Raw genomic sequence first — 20,015 nt, forward strand, 5'->3', positions numbered from 1 at the left:
TTGATCTGCCTGTTCTGCTCCCCACTGTCTCGGGTGAAGCCTCTCACCACCCCACACCTCTGGCCTGTACCCCAGTTCTATATGCATAAATAAATAAATCTTAAAAAAAAAAAGATTTCAGGACCATATAATTATTGTGCTATTTTCATTTCAATTTCTTAATGGGAGAGTTAGTATTCTCCCTCTTGTGCTATTCTGGGTTTTCATATCCTCTCTGTGAGTGGGCTTTTTTCCTCTGGACAAGAGAAAGAAGAAACTCAAGAAAAGGTCTCTTTTTTCAGAATCAGGGACCATAACTACGATTCAAAAAGAGTCCTGTCTCGGTCTAGACAGCCTGGATAGGGCTGTCAAGGCTCAGAAGCAGTGATGACCTTTGCTGGCCACACACAGACTCACTCCCGTTAAACTTCCCAACGCACCAGCACCTTCAAGCTCTGGTGCTCTAAATAATAAATACTTCTTCATTTTTGTTTCATTTTGCCATAGGAAATATTCCCTTCAGTGGTTTTGAAAGTTAATTTTTACCTTTTCTTCCTTAGATAAACATTCTTAGACCAGAATGTTTAGAGAATTCAGTAAGAAAGTTTATAACTGAAAAAATGGGAAGCGAATATCTGTGTAGACGTGGAATTAATCTGAACGAAGTATATAAGGAATCCAGTGCCAGAATCCCTCTGATACTTATTCATTCCCATGGTAAGGTGTTTGTGACAGTTAAGATGATACACAAGAATCATCAAAGGATGTAAAAAAAAAAGGTTCTGTGTCCAGTTATTTTATGCTTAAAATTTTTTCCTATTTTATTTTAAAATATTTTGGGAAAGGGGCCAATTAGAACATAAAGCTATATTAAGAACGAATCATTCTAAAAAATGTTAGCTAAAAAGAGGAATAAGATTTCTGAGATTCACAAATATGGAAAATTTTATCACCATTAATTTTCTGTGCAGAAAATACTTCCTGAACACGTATTATTGATCTGAAAGTTGGATTTCTTTCCTTGCACTTTGATGAATATTGATTCATGAGAAAAAATGTTATAAAAGAAACAATTAGATATTGACCTTACTGATCCCATTCTGTATTCCTCAAAACTGCCTATGTAGGCTGTGCTCACAGCCATCTTGGGGAACGGCAGGGCTCAGCTACAGAGGAAGGAGTGGATTGGGGTGGGGGTTGGCTAGGGAGCCAGTAGTTGATGCTGTGGGTAGATATTGTCCTTCCCATGTTATTCTAGGTCATCTCGTTAGTAAATGGCAGGGCCGAAGTTTGAATTCTGGGTAATCATCTTAAAGAGTATGATGTTTCTACTCTGCAAGTGAATTTACTGCCACATACACCTCTCTGTGTTGTTATACAGACACTGATATTACAAATATTCTCCTGAAATTTGCACAAGAGTTAAAAGGAACAACGAAACACGTCCATGTGATTTCTTTGGGTGGCACCCAGGCAGCGAAAGCAGAGGACCTCATCGCTAAGGCCCAAGGCGAGACAGAACAGTGGGTCTTCCTCCAGAACTGCCACCTTGCCGCGTCACTGACGACAAGGCTTTGCGCTATTGTAGAATCGTAAGAGAGCTGTTCATTTCTAAGTAGCCAATTAATATAAGCAGTGAGCTCAAACTGGAAACGACAAGACATGCTGTGCTTCAGCAATGATACAATGACATGTTGGGCCACTCCGGGAAGCTTAAACTATATACTTTGGGTTTCCATTTCTCTAAGAATTTGAAAACTACGCTAAGTAAATCAGCTTTTGTAAGATCAAAGAGCTCTTTAGTTTTTACCTTCCATGTGGCTTGTCATTTTCTCACCTCAAAGTTTTGTTCCCAATAAATATACTTACATACCTACACACAGAGTATAGACCTATAACCTGGTGTTGATAGTCAAGATGATTCCAAATAGCAGAATGCAAAACCTCATTTCCAGTCTTTCAGTGATGGTTTATTTTATGGCTTACCTTGAGTATTTATTCTGACCTTCTCTACCTCAACACGTTCACTAAAAAGCTGTAGGGTCCAAAGCACTTACTCAAGCAAAAATGTCTATAGGCCCAGCGTGCTTGTTTGCAGTGAGAGGCTGGAGAAGTTAATTGCTATAACTTTGAGTTGCGTTTGCCAAGTGTTGAAGTAGTTGTTTCAGTCCATCACATCCTCACTCTGCCCCACCCCCCAACTTTGCCTTTCTGTTTGCTTTACTTTATATGACCAATTCTGTATGCAAGTATTGTTCAATATTCATGCTGTTATTTTTAAGTTGTAAATATGCTCAAGGAAATTTAAAACCAAGACACAAATGCCTAACTTAAATTTCTAAAATCTTTGCTAATTATTTCATTATCTGTTCATATTTTATCAGTTCAAATATATTTGGCAGTTTTTCTTTTTCACATTTATTTCATCAAAAGAAACAGATTAGTTAAGTGATCTCAAAGGATATACATTTTAGAAAAATGATACAATAATTTCTACCAGATCCCTTATTCATATTTACCCTGAAAGAGGACCAACCTATTATTTGCCAAGAATTGTTATAGAAACTAAGGACATAGCATGGACCAGACAGATACTGTATCAGGTTCAAAAGTGTAAATACATCGCAACAATAGGATAGTAGATGGTGATGATTGGTTTTAAAAAAGAAATTAAAGAAGTGGCCTTTAAAAAAGCTAACAATACACACACAAAAATATTATATAATCATAATGTGACTAAGAAATTTATATTTCTTTATCAAATCAAGATTTTAATATTTAAGACTAGCAGTCTAACAACCCACAGTGGGAGAGAAAAATGTGGAAAGAAATGTGTTAAATTTAGAAATAAAAAAAAATAACAATATATTCCTAAGAGGAAAAATAAAAGCCTTAAAAATAAGCTTAAAATAAAAGCTTAAAAATAAGCTATATCCATCTCAAATTTTCAACCATTGCTTTCAATATCTATTGATATTTTTGACTGAGTTATTTCTGTATCTGCTAGACTGTGGCTTTCTAACTGCATAATTCTGATATATTTGTAAATAATGTTCTATTAGATGAAATTTTTTTCTTTTTATCTCATTTATTTATTTACTTGTTTATTTATATCTGTATGGATTTATATTTTAATTAATAAATTGAAATCTCTTACTAGCCTTATTATTTTGATATTCAGTTTACCTACATCTAGCCAGAGGAACTCTTCATTTTGTTCTTTTAATTTTTTTCTAGGTTCTTTATAATGAGTGCATAAACTTTTCTACTTAAGGGGTCAAAAATTCTTCTATAAAATGAAAATTAGTGGCTTTTGTGCCAATTCTTGTGCAACAAAAAAGTGATTGGGAGATAATTAGAGAAGACCTTTGATTATTTAAGTGATTTTTAAGGTCTCTTCAAAGTATTCTGTTTATTAGGACATGCCATTTTCAATTTTTTTTGCATTAAAATGTTGATGAATATTTTGTTTTTCAGACTTAATAATCCAAATGTAAATATAGACCCTAAATTTAGACTGTGGTTAAGTTCCAAACCAGACAGTTCTTTCCCAGTTTCTATTCTTCAAAAGAGTTTGAAGGTAAGGATAAAACATGACAGATTGTCACAACAAAAGTAGCTCTCAGCCTCTGTGAGACATTTAGTGGTTACCAGAACAAGGAGGTGGGTGGGAGGGGGTGTTAAAGGTGTCAGCCTGGCAGTGGGAAGGGCATTAGAACTTTGCTGGTTGGGGAGGTGAAGCTTGTGCACATGTAGACGTGAAGATATAGACTTGTATAGTCTATAAATCAGTGATAAATTGGTAACATCTCTCAATATCATTATCAATAAAATTTTATTTAAAAATTCTAACAGATTTAAACATTGATGAACACAGAATATACATCATCTTGCATTCATCATTCTGAACTAAGAAGAAAATGCTAAATTTCTGCTCTACTCTGCTAAATTTCTTTGCTCAGCCCTATATGAACTGTACTAAAGTAGTAGACGAGATCCTTGCTCTATTAGATATTTGTTTTCTCCTACAAGGATGTTACAAACCAGAATACAGAAATTCTGTACTTGTCTTGCTTCTGGCTTCTCTTTTTCCTATCTTTGCTCTCCCTAACTATTTTATAGTTCACTAATTTTCTAGAAGGGGCTTAACAGACCAGGTTGAAATTGTTAACTGAAAAGTCCTCATTAAGTATTGTGTGTGACTTCTACTCACTTCCTACATTGAGTCTGAATAAGGATAAAGACTTGGGCACTTCTGTTAAACAAATATCCAGTTGCCCAAAAGATTGGCCCCTCATAGAACACTGACCACGCACAGACAGAATGCTGGGCCCATTCACAGCAGCGCAGACATCAGCAGAGGGCGGGATGGGAGTGAGGAAATCAGGTGAGAAGGGCAGGCTCCCCAGGCTGAGAATGAATCAACTTCACTCATGGGAAACAAAGAAATGAGTTTTCTCTGGCTTCTCCAAGTGAATTTACTGTCACTGATCCTGAAATCTCATGTTCATGTTCACACACACAGAGAGCCACGGATCACATAATACATCTCCACACATACCCACACACATGTAGGTCAGACCCAACCAATTTTTACATGTTAAATGTATGTGTGTATTATATACATATATGTAATTTATTCAAGTACAGGAACATTTCCTACACTTCACAGTTTCGGACTTACCCACCCAACTCTTGAAAAAGCCCTCCCGTTAGTTCTTTCCTCCACTTGAACTTCAGTCCCTCTTCACTTCAGCTATTCCATTTAAGAAGGCTACCAAAGGATTTTTTTAAAAACTGCTCTCCTTGATGTAAGTGATGACTAATACTTCCTTTGATTCCATTGTCCTGTTTCCTATGATTTGACACTTCCTCTATCAGCCACGTCACTGAGGCCATGCAGGCCCAGTTCTGTTTCACCCACAGCTGTCATTGAAAGCTTAGACTACAGAAACTGTCATTGCCAAAGTTCCTAAAATTCTGTGCTTTCAGAACTCTATAATTAGAGGGAATCAAATGCTTTTAGTGACAGTTAATCTCATTTTAAGATAGGAATCGAAACAAAAGAAATCTGTCACATTCACAGGAATTTTCATGGACAGGAAGAATAGCCCAAGATATTTGATTTGCCACTGAACCTGAAAAATGCTACCATCCTTAGCTAATGCTTTTGTCAGTGCTACCCAGAGACCCCTCTAGTTTCAGAACCTCTGTGCTCACAGATTCTTTTTACTCATGTTTGTTTTAAAGATTGCAGTGGAAAATCCTCAGGGATTGAAAAACAATTTGCTGCAGACGTTTGGGTATAATGAGAGCTCAGTAGTAACAGAGGAGATATTTGAAAAACCTAACTGTGGCCCATGGTGGAAAAAGCTCTTATTCAGCTTATGTTTTTTCAATGCTCTGATCAATGAAAGAAAAAAGTATGGCATATTGGGCTGGAATATTGCCTATGAATTTAGTTCTTCAGACTTGGAGGTAAGTGTGGACTCTTCAAAACAAACGATAACAGTAGGATATAAAGTACATGACAGTAAGATATAAAAATAAGGACCTACTACATTTCTACACAGCACAATAAGAGAAAGAAGAAGGGAGACACTTGTTGATGATATAATCTTGTATCTAAATAGTTTTTTAATTACTTCAAGTAATGCCTTTTAAGAAACAGACAAAACAGTATAAATTAGGACTAGTAATTAGAGAATTTAGAAAAGTAGCTGGATAAAAATATGAATTTATAAAAACCAATGAACTCTTAGTGTCAATAAACACTTAGAAATGGGAGAGAAGACAAGCATATTTACAAAAATGATAAGATTTAAATTTTCAGGAACAAATTTAACAAGAAGTGTATGTGTCCTTGTAAATTAGAAGGGGGGAAAAGGACATTTGTCGAGAACTTAAATTTTTCCAATTACTTACATGAATTATTTTTTACTACAACCTTAAGTAGTAATTATCTGCATTTTAAGATAAGGAAATAAAGGCACAGAACACTTAAGGGAATTACCTAAGTTATAAGTTAACAGGGAGAGATAGTCTGTTACCACAGCTCTTTTTTTTAATAATATAACAGTTTATTTTTACATCATTTTATACTTTTTTTTATCTCAATTGTAATCCCCGTGGGTTTCCCATCACTGAGTCACCCATGTGCCATCACCATAGTCCCGTGCACTTTCCTCCCCCCCCTTTTTGATCCCATTCCCCACTCCATCCCCACAAAATGTCTCTGGTATATGGCTATTCATTATTCTTATTATTTTTTCGCCTGGTCCACGGCTCTTTTTTTAAATCTTGAAATTTCTAAATAAATATACCAGGTGTTCTTGAATGGGGAGACTCCCCATATTATAAGTATCAATTCTTCAGAAATTAATAGTCAAATTCAATACAATTCTTTTTTTTTTTTTTAAGGTTTCTGTAGTTATAAAATCAAGAACTGGGGTATTGGCCAGAGGTACAGGGGTGAGAGGATTCACCAGAGACAGAGTGGGGAGTAGGACAAGCAGACCTACTGAAACACACTGCCTAGGGGAGCAGCGGGGGGAGACACTGGTGAGAGAGGAGAGATCTGCACCATGAGGTTCAGCTCCCTGGCTGCGAATTGAACTCATGCTGCAGGGACTGGCAGCAACTTGATAGCGCTGTGATTGAAGCCCTGGGCCACCAGGGAGGCCCCTCAATGCAGCTTTCATTAGAACTCTAAGAGATTTCAGAATTGATAAAACTCACTTTTGTGGAAGAAAGGAAGGCAGGAAAATAAAGAAGACGAAAGGTAGGGAGGAAGAGAGAGACGGAGAGTGGCAGAGGGAAGGTGAGAAGGGGGAGGAGAGGGGCTGAGTCAATCTGTGAGCAGTCACGTCCCATGGGTGGTTAAGGGTGCCCAAGAAACTGCTCACAGGAATGGCCCCCAGGGTGAGGATCTGGTGGCTGGAGGAGGGAGAGGTGAGAGCTACTTGTCCTTGTTTATCACTTTGTACCTTTTGAATTCAGTACAACGTACTCATTTTGCCTATTCAAAATACGAAGAAGGTACATGTTTGCTCAACAAGGAATAGAGAATTAATGGAGAGAAATGTATGTCCTCATGTTTTTATTCCTCCTGCTATATCCATCTATTTTTAAAGAACCATTTGAGTTGTTGATTCTATGTTAAGACATCAGTGTCAGCTACAAACGCACTGGAATGAAAATCAGTGCGTTTCCCAAAGGTCGCCATCAAGCTGCTGGGGAACTGCCTGAGCTCGACCTCCGTGGTCCCCTGGCAGACGCTGCGCTACCTGGTCGGGGAGGTCATCTACGGCGGCTGGGTCACCGACCACTGGGACCGGCGGTGCTTAAACACCCTTCTCTACCAATTTTTTAATCCCGAAGTGTTGAAAGATAACTTCAGTTTCTCTAGTGATGAGGTAAGAGAAAATCTATTTTCTTATCTACTTTCACTAACCGTTATTGAATTATTTTAACACCTGTATTTAAATCTCAACATTCCCTTTTCAAGACATAGTAATTGGCACTGCTGTAAAGGTAAATCACCCACATTCTTACTAGATAGAAGCATTGTGCACATGAACAGCTGTGCCCCTGGAAGATGGTTGCTAGTGGATGTAACAGTTCTGGGGACCTCTGACCTGAGGGTGTGGAGGCTGCACTTGACTTCAATTTTGATGGGTGGGAATTTGCATGGGACAGGTGAATATACAGTGAGAGAGAAGGAAGTTTTCCTGTGTGGTTGTTGTAAGTTGGGTGGGCCCCTCGTTACAAGAAACAGAGATCCTATCCAGGTCATCTGTGGAGAGCATGAAATGTTAACAGTGGTGCTTTGGGAAGATTCACCTATACGATCTATAGAATAGTCCGTTGAGTCAACAAGAAGACTTAAATTATATCCTTTGAATATTTGCTAAATCAGGAAAAGCTGTGAGTTACTAAGATTTCCACTTAATAAACTGTTTAAGTAGCATTTTAGGTATTGAGTCTAAATTCAGCTCATAAAATAAAATTATCCTTGATAATCTTTTAAATTGCCAAGAAAGTTTTTGCATACAGATTGTTTCGTGCATACATGAGGAAGCCCACCGTACCTTACAGAAGTTCCATCAGCCCACTTGTAGTCTGAGGTCACATATTTCAGTTATTTAGTTTCTTTAAACACTGACTTTTTTTTTTTTAAGATTTGTTTATTTATGATCAGAACTGGGGTACAGGCCAGAGGTGCAGGGACAGTGAGAGGATCCACCAGCGACAGAGTGGGGAGCAGAACAGGCTGACTGAAGAAGTACACTGCTGAGGGGAGCAACAGGCGGGTCAGGAGAGGTCTGCTGCGCCATGTGGGTCACCGCTGGGGTGGGGATCGAACTCATGCTGAAGTGGCTTTAGCTTCTTAGTGCTGCGCTTTAACCCGCTGTGCCACCAGGAAGGACCCTAAACACTGACCTGTTTTATGACAATTCCAACTTGCCAGCTCTTCCTGCTCCTTGTCATAGTCCTAGCTTCTTCAGAAGATGCTTTTTTAAAGCTCAATGACATTGTTACCTGATATTTTTCTGTGGTCCTCATTAATACATCAGTTTTGCTTGAGGATAATCAACCACTGCCCACTTTCCTGGCCATATAAACAATGCATTTCTCTTCTTTTCTCCCCCTTTTTAACACTTAAAGTCTAGGACCAGAAAATGACACAGAATCTTTATTCTATTTTCTACTAGTCAAGCAGCTACAGAATCAGATTGATAGGAAGAGTGTTAAATAATTTGGCTTAAAATGTTTTAAAGCTTCCAAAAATCTACCTTCTATGACAGGTTTCATGGGGAAGTATTATATTCACACATTACTGAAAGTGCACATTTCACAAGGCAAATATTGAAAAAGTCCTTACATTTTCAGGTATGCCAGTCAGTGCCATTGCCTGCAAGTATAGAGGACTGCATACACATTATCCACTCCCTACCTGACGATGACCCTCCTGAACTCTTAGGAATGCACCCTGAGGCCACAGGAAATGTCAGGAAGGTCCAGGCCCAGAAGTTCATTGACAATGTCATTGCCATGCAACCAAGAGCTATCACTGCCAGCCTCATGATCAGGTAAAGAACGCCCTTGGAAAAATTCTAACTTGAAATTAAGCAATATTTATTTGAAGGATACAGTATTGAACTTACAGAGAAAGCAGCCTAAAATAAAATCTAAACATGCAGTCTAAAAATATAGAATCTCTCAATTGCTTAGTGTCACAGCTTCATACCAACCTGTCACGGCGCTCTGAGTGTGATCAGGAGACCTTGTTGTGACTACAGAGGAACCTGACAAGCAGCTGGATAACCTCTGAGGCTACTTACCACTCCTGGTCTGCCTGCCTCCACCTCTTCATTTCAGTCTTCGCACTTCCTTCATGAATTCAGATAAAGAATATTTCACAAATCCAAAGAAAACTTTAAAAATACGTATTTCCTTGCAGATGTCTAAAGTGCAATGGACAGTTTTTTTTTTTTTAGTGTGTAAAATTAAATGAATACCATAATCTCTATAAGACTTATAGGACCTAAATAGGGGGCCCTCTTGGGTTGGGCAGATTAGTACCTCTTTCTTCTCTTGATTTCTTTTGCAGCCGAGAAAGGGACGATAATGAATTTGTGATGGAAATTTTATCTGACTTACAAAAGCGGTTGCCAAGGTCTGTGGAGAAGGAGGACTCTTCCTGCGCCCAGAGCACCTTAAAGGGCATCATGTCTGGTCCCATTTGGGAGTCTCTTTGTAAGCATTTCAAAGGTGAGCATGGCCCGTGAACTTGGTCCCTTTCCTCAGGGAAAGCCCCTGGCTTCAGGAGAGAGGAAGAGAGGACAAAAAGGCCAAAATGAGATGGAAAACTAGATCTCTGCTGGAGAGATGCTCTCCGATGTCTAGATCTCTGCTCGCTTTCCCTCTGCCTGTGGGAACAGTATTGTGGCAGGGAGGTGCGGATGGGCCCTTTGACGGGAGACCTCTGGACTCTGAGAGAATAAGAGACCGGAAGGCAGGCCCAGGGGAGATAGAGAAACTCTAGCTGTCCAGAGCTAGCTCCAGGCTCAGCTCTCAGGGACTAACGTGTTGGATTGTGCCAGTTTGCCCAGGTAGGATTCAGTATCCATATTTCAATATCTGAAAAATAATCAGTTTAGAACTAAACGTTGACCAACAGTCTGTGAACATAGTTAATATTGTTAAGTATAGACCAGTGGTCAGCAAACTCAGACTTGCCCAAACCCAGAACACGGTTTGTTTTGGCCCAGCCTGCAAGCCAGAATCCTTCTTATATTTTTGGTGTTTGAAAATCACCAAAAGAAGATGCATATTTTATAACACATGAATGGAATTCACATTTGCATGCCCACCAATAAAGCATTATTGAAATACAGACACACTTGTTTACATGATGTCTGTGTATTCACATAAGATATTCACATTGTAGTTGGAGTGTTAAGAAGTTGTGATAGAAAAAAAGGGAAGTTTCAAAAGCCAAAAATATTTACTCACTGGTTTTTGTACAAGTGTTTCGCTCCCTAGTCTAGGTACATAAAGTTCTGTTATTTTCCAACACCTATATCTCTACACACAAAACTGTTTTTCATTGGAAAGATAGTTAGTGGGCCGACTGAGGGCCAGCCAGGACTCTCAAACTTGCATGTTTTAAAGTGGTCTGGCCACCTCTGTGCACAAAGACAAGCAAATGTTAGTGTGAAAGATCTTTAATAGAATTGTTGTGCATAGAAAGAGAAGAAAGGACAATAGTTTCTCAATAAAACATCCAAAGTTACCCACCCCCGGTGAGTAAATGTCCAAACAAACAGATTTGGCCTGAAACAGGGCCACTGAGTCTGGAAAGGTTGCCACATGGCTCAGGCGCCTTCTGGAGGGGAACCACAGAACAGGGGTGGAAGGGGCCAGGCAGGGCCAGGATGAACGGAGAAAAATCAAAGCACAAATCAGCACTGGCAGCCTCCAGCCTCCCCACATGTTTCTCGCCCACTTGCCTTTTCCAGATGTTTCTGCATGTCTCTCCTGCAAGTCCATGGGTGCAAGTCCAAAGCTGAGAAGCAAGCACTCTCACTCTCTCTCTTTCTCCAGGTGTCTCCCCTTCTGTGGCTCAAGCAACCCCTTGCTGCTCAATGCTCCCCCTCGTGAGGTGGGGCAGGGAACACGGAGATGCCTCTCCTGCAATGTCATAAACGTATCTTTTTTTTTAAACCTAGGCTATGACCCCCTAGTTCATTGTGTCTTACTCACCTTTTTGAGCCAAGAAATTGGACGCTTTGATAACTTATTATTTATTATACATAAATCTTTGAATGACTTCCAACTTGCTATGAAAGGAGTGATCATCCTGACCCAAGAATTAGAGGAAATATATTACTCTTTCCTTGATATGAGAATACCAACATTGTGGCTGGTAAGCAATTCTTTCCTATTTATTTGTTTGATTGAAATAAATGTCCTAGTTTCAGGGGAGGGCTAAGGTCACAATGATCCAACCTCACAATGAAATATTACGTAACCATTGAAAGATGCTGGCGGAGTATGTTGGTGTGAGCCATGCATGTTAATCTAACCTCTGAGGAGGCAATTTGGAACTACTTAAATAAAGAGGTTTATCAGAGAGGTGTATATAATGCCATCAAGCTGAAAGCAACTTGAATATCCACTCAGGAGGACTTTGGCTAGCTAAATTATGATATAGTAACTAGCGAGGTATGTGCTGATAGGGAAACATCTTGAAGATATATTGTTCATTTTTTTAATTTCAGAAAAATGTAATTTTTGATCAACTTTATGGAATATAACTACTGCAAATAAGGAGAATCAATGAGGTTGTAAGGGAGAGCAAGAAAGGGATAGGAGAGAGAGAATTGGAAGAAAATGCATACAGAAGTAAAAGATTTACTTAGGGTGATAGAATTATGAGTGATTTCTATTTCTGCTTTTTGCTTTTTTGATCTTTTCATATTTCTACAATATATTGTTTTGTAGCAGAAATTGAGTGACATTTAAATAAAAAAACACAAAACATGTAAACAAAGCAAAAGTAAATGATTGCAAGGTCATTATCCAATTTGTAAAAACACAAAATTATTAGAACAAGAATATAATCAGCACTGAAATGTCCACACTAGACAAATCCATAGAGTAGAAAGTAGATGAGCAGCTTGCTTGGCTGAGTTTGACAGGGGCAGGAGAAGTGGTGTTAAAAGATGTGGCAGGCTTTGTTTTGAAGTGATGAAAATTTTCCAGAATTTATAACAATGATCAATGAATACATGAAAAGTATTGAATGTGCACTTTAAATAGTACGCTGTGACTAGCTGGGAATTATAGAGATTAAAAGAGCAATAACCATTGTTAGTTCTTGAAAGCTGGCCAAAAACTGGTGAAAAAAATGACCCGTGGAGTCTGCAGGCTTCACACATTTAGAACCATGAGATCGTAGAGTTTGCAAGGGCCTTAGGGAAATCCCTTCAGTGTCCGTACTAAGATTTGGAAGCTGAGGAACAGAGAGGCCTCATGGCCTGCTAAGAAAGCCCACTAGTGAAAGCTGGACGCAAAGTTAGGTTGCGAGAAGATGGCCCGTTGGGATGCCCGTGGCCGAGACAAGGGCAGACCCAGCAGTGACAAGAGCAGGTGAGCTGGAGAGACTGTCAGCCTAGACATGCAGGTGCCCACATGCAAGGACAGACTGTGCGGAGGGAGGTGCGGTGCAGAGCAGAGCAGGGGTTGACTTGACTCAGAGCTGGAAGGAAAAAGGGGGAATGGAGCAGACAGTGAATAGGAATTTATAGAATTTTGTACAGGGAAAAGACAGGAAGTTGCAATTGCTCCTACCAAGTGGCAGGAGGTATCTACCCAGGTAAGGGGAAAGGGATGGCCAGGAAGTGGAGTAGCAGGGGAAGGGACAGATGAAACAAACTCAAGAGGAGTGATGAATACCATCCTCTGGTGTGGGTGTCCAAGTGCCTGATCCAGCGTGCTGTTGAGATGATGCTGTGTACCTTGGGGGTGGCTGCAGACTTCTCGTGGTCTACCTTCAGCTGGAAACGCACTTCCTCCTGCCAAGTTTTTTCACTCTGACAATTTTGTCTGTTACCAGCATTCACAGATATGTCCTAGTGGTGCCAAAGACTAATCTAAAGAAAATGATGTGAGTCTCTCTCTAAATCCCAACAGAAACATGCCTACAAGTCATGTAAGCCCCTGAGTTCCTGGGTTGATGATCTCATCCATCGAGTGAATTTCTTCAATACCTGGGCCAAAATGGCTTACACAGCAATACATCACCGGTATGAATCAAAGTACCTTACGTTAGTTCCTTTCTTTTGCTTAGTGTTTACCATTTTGCAGCATCATTTTCCATGTGGAGTTTTGGGGGTTCTCACGGCTACCATGAATTAGGCAAGGGATGGATGCTTAGCTTCACAGTAGGATGAGGAAATGGAGGCCTAAGAGGTTGAGAGCCTCACCCAAGTTCACCTCCTCTGAGAGTCAGAGGTAGGACCAGAACTGAGTGTACTTCTCTCTCCATTATTCTGCATTGTGTCCTGTGAAGGGAGCAGGGGGAAATATGAAAGAAACTACATATCATTTTAGATGGTGTTAATGCCTTATACAAGATAATTTGAAAGGTGTGAGTAGTTGCTATTCTGTGAGTGCCTGACGGTGTGTGTGTTTACTCATACTAACACACTTCATTCTCATAGCAATTGTACGTATGATGTGAGGATTGCCAGTTTTCACCAACCTCATTTTAGAGATGAAGAAATTGAGTCACAAGTAACTTGACTATAAAGTGGAAGAGTTAAGATTTGAACCCAAGAAGCCTGGTCCCCAAGTCTGTGAGAATCAGCCTTTTGTGTTATCCTGTTAGAGAGTCAGTAACTCAAAACAGCCACCAAGTTTCCCCAAGGCCCAGCCAGGACTCCCGCTATAATAACAATGTTAGAGTTACCCAACCTATCAGGCTCTCCGGAGCCCTTTAAGACATAGCTGGAGTTGGCTTCCATTAAAGTACAGGACAAGGGCCCAAAGTTGGGGAGAGCTGGAGATGAAAAGGAAAGGCGGACCATAGCAAGGAGTAGAGGGAGTTGCGGGGAACCTCTGTGCAGCTCTTTGCCCCTACCCACTGCAGCCTGTGGTCTGCCTTCTGATAGGTACATGAGATTAATCTCAACGTGGAAGCACGTTACCCCGCTGTCCAGTAAAATCCCTCAGCATGCTGATGATCCAAAGAATTATTTCTTTGAAGGATTTCCTACTAGGTACTGGCTCCCAGCGTTCTTCTTTCCACAAGGTGAGCACAAGAACAAGGACCAGCCCGCACCTGACCGGGCAAGTCTGTCCATGACACCTGAACGTCCAATCTCTGCCCTCCTCCCTGTGGGGTGACAGCACCTATGCCCTCCGGGTCCCAGGGCCTCCCCATGCTCTGAAGCAGTGTCTCTACTCCTCTGGAACCACCCCCCTTCAAAATAGCCCATTGTTGTCTGATTCACCCAAACCTTGGCATTGTCTCATTTTTTTCATCTCTAGGCTACTGGTTCTGTGATGCCAAATGTTGACACCAGATCCGCCCAAAGGCCTCTGCACCAGGGAGGACTCCTGGAGACGGGCACTTAGCCTGTGCTTCAGCCATTTATCCATTTAAGAACTACTGAGCCAGAGCCGAGGGCACACTGTAAACCCCCTAGGACAGGAGACAGGGCTGATTTTATACCCTGGTGTATCCCTGGCACCTCATGCAAACGCCGTTACCTAAAAAGCTCTCTCAATGACTATTTGAAGAATAAATGAGTGATTTCTGAGTGAATATGTGAATAAATGGATACTGTTGGAGCATAACACAGGTGACCTCAACTAAGGATCAGGGAAGGCTTCTAAGGAAAAAACTGCCAAGACTTGGAACTTGCCACAGGCTAAGTATTGTTGAGATGGGACTAGAATGAGAGAGAGTCGCTCATACCCATACATAGTAATTACCTGGTGCGGGCACAATTCTGAGTAATTTGTAAATTTTTCATCACTCAGTTCCCATGATGTTCCTATGGGGTTATTACTGTTACTATCCCGATTTTCAGAAAGGGAAAACTTGTCATAGAGAAGTTAAGTAATTTTTCCGAAATCACTGAGGCAAGTTTGTTGTTGTTGTTTTTCAATTATTATTACATCATTGTTCATTTTTGTATGATACTTGATTTATCCTTCAGGTATAGCCCCCGCAATTCTCCCACTGCCACAGCACCTGTGAATTGTTACCACGTTCCTTGTGCTTTTCACTTCCCTCCCCTCTCTTGACCCTTCTCTCTCCTGCTGGATGCTTCAGATCTGAGGTCTTTCCTGACCCTCTGTTCAGTTTCCCCAACTTCCACCTGTAAGGGAAACCACCCAGTATTTATCTTTTCCTTCTGGCTTATTTCACTGAGCATAATCCTTCCAGCTCCATCCATGTTGCTGTACGCGGCATGAGTTTATCTTTTTTGATCACTGAGTAGGTACGCCATCGTGTACACAGACCACTTCTTCTTGATCCACTCTTCTGTTTGGGGGCACTTGGGTTGCTTTCATATCTTCGGAATTGTAAATAGTGCTGCAGCAAACATACAAATGCAGGTTTCCTTTCAAGTTAGCTTTTTTGTGTTCCTACGGTAGATTCCTAGGAGTTGAATTGCTGGATCATATGGTAGCTCCATTTTAAGTATTTTGAGGAACCTCCATAATGGCTGGACCATTTTTCACTCCCCACTGGCAATGAAAGAGGGCTCCTTTCTCTCTACATCCTCACCAACATCTGTTGTTGCCAGTTTTTGTTCGCTTGTTTAATGTGGGCCATTCTCACTGGTGTGAGGAAATATCTCATTGTGGTTTTGATTTGCATTGCCCTGACAATGAATGATGTTGGATATTTTTCATCTGCCTGTTGGCCATTTGCATTTTTTCTGTGGAGAAGTAACTTTTAGTTCTTTTGCACATTTTTGACTGGGTTGCTGAGTTAGTAAACTCTTTGTAGAACTCTGTGATCCGTCCCTTGTCAATTGTATAAGTGCAAATATTTTCTCCCATTCAGTGGGGTGTCTCTTCATTTTGGTTACATGTGCAGATGCAGGTGGTCCTTTGTTTTGCATGTCACACTCCACCTGCCTCCTCGTAACCCAGTTTTTTCCACCATATCTTCACTTCCTTTTTTCCCTCCTGTCCACAGCCTTTCTCCATGCAACCAAGGTGTGGGGGTTGCAGGGAATGACTGTAAACAGCACAGTGATGCTAGAGCCTGTTCTTTTCTAAGTCCATGTGTCATTTCTGGAGAAAGACCCTGACACCCCTGGGTGTTGTCCTTGTTCCAAGAGCTCCCCAGACTGCCAGGAAGATGACATTCTAGATGATCAGTCACACTTGGGTCAGAAGTATCTAAGGGCCCTCGAAACTGGTCCTACAAAAGCAACCCCTGTCCCCCAAGAACCCCATCAACTAGCCAGGCTAATGTCACCAAAGCGGTGCCCGACTGGATGGAGCCCCCCTCCTGCCCAGACACTCACACCCGCCTCCTGCTCCCCCACAGCCTCTCGCTCTCTGCTCTCCTCCCTCAGGACATCTGTGTTAAGGCTCCATGGGGAAACTGGGGAGTGCCCTGGACCCCTGGACTCACAAGCTACTTATTAGTGTGTCTTTTGCTCCAAAGCCTTTCTTACTGCCTTACTCCAAGACTACGGGAGGTCCCAGGGAATCTCCACCAATGCCCTCACGTTCACCCATCACGTGGTCTCTGACAGCCCTGACGTGCAGGACGAGGAGTTCTCCATCGCCGTCCAGCAGAAAGTCAGCATCCTCAGGAGAGCCTTTAAGGTAGTGAAGCGACCAAACGATCGATCCTCAGGGCGGCCGTTCACGCAAACCCTCAGCAAACCCCTGCCTGCACGTCAGAGGGGCCAGGCCCCCCTGGCATGAGAGCCAGCATACCAAGGCAGGCCCCAGCACTGCTGCATCCTCCCACTCTTGTCCTCAGGGGGTTGGTATAATTACAAATGGATTAAATGGACAAAAGGCTTAAATAACCACAGCAAATGAACTTTGCATGGGGACTGAACGCTGCACCAGTCAGGGTGGAAGTGTGTTGTCTGGACTCCTGGGGCAGGCCTCTCCTCCCGGCGCCCCTCATCCCAGACTTGAGGGGGTGCCCAGCAGAAACCCCCAGCCAGCCTGCAGGGAAACGTGACCACACCGCACTGTGCTGGGGATGGCGGGAGGCAGCTTCGGCAGGGCGCCCAGAGCCCACAGCCCCCCAGGTGCCAGGCTTCTCCACATCCTCCCCGACTTGCTGTTTCCCAGCTAGGGGTAGCACAGTGGGTGTGAAGAGGAGGCTCACTGGGGTCCCGACCTGCAGTCTCCTGACTAGCAATGCTGGACGACCGTGGTGCATCTTCTTTGGAGAAGTGTCTATTCAAGTCCTTTGTCCATGTCTGAACGTGGGCTGGGGTGCAGTGTATCGTGCTGGGCCACGTGGCTACTGCACACTTCTGAGAGAGCCCAGGCACCTTCGGTCACCCAGAAACTACATTTGCTACTTACCAGAACTTATCCCGAACTCATTTAACCCTTCTCATAGCCTTCAAAAATAAGATAAAGAATCTTTCCTAGTCTTGTAGACTTTTCAGAACCTAGCTCAATCACTGTAGCACATAGAAGTAGGTGACAGAGTTTGAGCAGAGTGTCTTGACTCTATTTTTTCTGTCTTCTAAAAAGCTGGACTAAGGAGGATAACTCCAGCAACTTGGGAGCTCACTGTTTGAAACATTTTGCAGTATAGCTTCGTCCTATTTACACCAGAGCATACAAAGCACTGATACCTTACCACCTGGGAAAACAGGCCTTGGGGGTTGGGGCACGGTCCCCCCTGGGGTAGAAGGGCTGTGACTTACCCCTTCCCTGGCAGCCCTCTGTCTGGAGCCACCTGCTGGGGACCCACTGACCCACCTCTCTTTGAACTTAGCCCGCAGGTTACTCACATGTCGGCGCTCACATTTTTGGCTTATTCATTGAGGGAGCAAGATGGAATTATGAACAGAAAGTACTAGAAGACTCACTGCCTTTTGAGACATGTTGTGATTTTCCCGAAATATACTTCTTGCCCACAAAGGTAACTATCTATCTGTTACTCTAGTCTTAAATCTTTTGAACTTCCCTCAGCAATGCATACAGACCATTCCTTCTATTTCTACACCTCCAGCTTCACAAGGGGAAATTTGGTGATATGCTTCTGACAGCAAACATTTAAAACACCCCCCAAACTATTGCTAAAACCTAAACTGTCAATAAATGCACTATGAGGCCATGATAATTACTCGTTCATACTAGTTCATTCTTCAACATTACTTCCACGAGCAGTCATAGAACCATCTAAACTTCAATTTTTAGCAAATCCCACAAACCTAACATTAAAAGTGGGAGCCACTGATTTGCTTGAACTACGCCTTTTCAATTGTGGGCTTTCTTTTTCAGATTTCTACTGAAAGACCCAGCACTCCTACTCAAACCTATTCAGAGCTCTATACTTTTGAATGCCCAGTGTATCAGACACCTGAGAGGTCAAGAATTTTGACGAGCACTGGCTTAGCCTCCAGCTTCCTGACGTCAGTCTACTTACCCACCAGGAAGCCTCCCAGTCACTGGAACACAATGCAGGTTGCACTGTTGTGTGAGAAGAATGAAAAATAAACTTCCAGCCCAAACTGTTTAATTTTTTTACTCTGCCTGGGCTTGCGTGATTCAAGACTCACTTGCAGGTAACACCCTGTAGACGTCCCCATGTGACACGCAGAGGCTCTTCTAGCTGCTCTTTACTCCAGGTAGGCTCCTGCAGTCGGGCTCGGGTTCCGGGGAGTGAGCATGGCCAGGACAGCAGCAGGTTTGACTTTTCTAAAAGTGACAACCCCAGCAGCTGGCAAGACATCAGGGCACATTGTCATGAGCTGGATCCCAGATATTTCTGGAATCAAGATATGACATCACTCAGTAGGTTAAAATATCCCTGCGAGGAGTCACTCTGTGGAACACTTTGCTTCCCTGGCTGCTCTGAGCCAGCAGAACATGACACGGCAGGCCTGATTGCAGGCCTGGAGACAAAGGAGGAGGCCTTCTCCCCCTCGAGTATGACACAGTCTCTGCTGACCTCACCAGACCTTCTCTATCCACTGAGAAAGGCTTCTGAGAATGCAGCTAACTGAACGAATATGGAAATGGGGCTCTGTAGGTAGAATTTTAATTTTTGTACACTCTGTTGAGCACTGATGAGAATTCCTACCTAACTTTCAAACCCCTACGTGCTGTGAGGCCCCAGGCAGCTTTGCTACATGAGGAAGCAGGGACCCAGAGAGTCAGTGACTTGTCTGAGGTCATAATGCTGAGAGTGAACAGCCACAATCCCTGTCCCTGTACCCTGGCAACTGGGTCATTGACAGAAAACACTCCCCACATACACAAAAAATAAAATCACAACTTGTTCTTTTGGGGGAGGAGGGGCATGAGCAAAATGTTATCAAAATGTTATCGGCTACTTCTGTGTCTAAGAAATCGTAGCATCTGACAGTGTCATCATCACAAAGCTATACAGTAGAACCTAATCACAAAAGTGCAGGGAAGATTTATGAAGACCTAGTCCCTGCTGTTTAGGAATCAGTAAGAAAATGGTAAAACACATGATTTCAACAAAAGATACAAGGTGAGACCTATCTTGGTCCAATTCATTTACTGAAGTCATTTTAAGAATAATTGACAGTTTGCTAGAACAGTCTGTTATCTGTGAAAACCATGACACACAAGGTTTTTCTCCAAACAGTTCAAAAGGCCAGGCTGAGACTCATGCCCTATGGCTTTTTAACCGGCCTGGTGTTGGTGGGGATCCCGGCACCACCTCCCACAGGGTAAGATCACGCTGGGATGCAACGGAGCCTGGGATCTGAGTGTGCACTCATCTCACTGACCCACTGGCGCTGTTCACACATGGTTTGTCTCTCACA

At 42.1% G+C, this 20,015-nt stretch overlaps 1 protein-coding gene across 1 annotated transcript in view; it reads left to right on the top strand.

Moving 5' to 3' along the window:
- Positions 1-18,714, top strand: part of DNAH14 (dynein, axonemal, heavy chain 14) — a 127,515-nt gene extending 108,801 nt beyond the window's left edge. Inside the window, exons 71-83 of the mRNA XM_004692941.1 lie at positions 540-696; positions 1,361-1,571; positions 3,457-3,559; positions 5,230-5,457; positions 7,197-7,386; positions 8,885-9,071; positions 9,593-9,753; positions 11,214-11,410; positions 13,180-13,292; positions 14,160-14,299; positions 16,682-16,845; positions 17,990-18,136; positions 18,499-18,714. Coding sequence (XP_004692998.1) covers positions 540-696; positions 1,361-1,571; positions 3,457-3,559; positions 5,230-5,457; positions 7,197-7,386; positions 8,885-9,071; positions 9,593-9,753; positions 11,214-11,410; positions 13,180-13,292; positions 14,160-14,299; positions 16,682-16,845; positions 17,990-18,136; positions 18,499-18,714 — 2,214 coding nt within the window. The remainder of the gene's footprint in view (positions 1-539; positions 697-1,360; positions 1,572-3,456; positions 3,560-5,229; positions 5,458-7,196; positions 7,387-8,884; positions 9,072-9,592; positions 9,754-11,213; positions 11,411-13,179; positions 13,293-14,159; positions 14,300-16,681; positions 16,846-17,989; positions 18,137-18,498) is intronic.
- Positions 18,715-20,015: the final 1,301 nt, after the last annotated feature.

This window comes from Condylura cristata, unplaced genomic scaffold (assembly GCF_000260355.1).
Source record: "Condylura cristata isolate star-nosed mole 26May11 unplaced genomic scaffold, ConCri1.0 scaffold00035, whole genome shotgun sequence".
Classification (NCBI taxonomy): domain Eukaryota; kingdom Metazoa; phylum Chordata; class Mammalia; order Eulipotyphla; family Talpidae; genus Condylura; species Condylura cristata.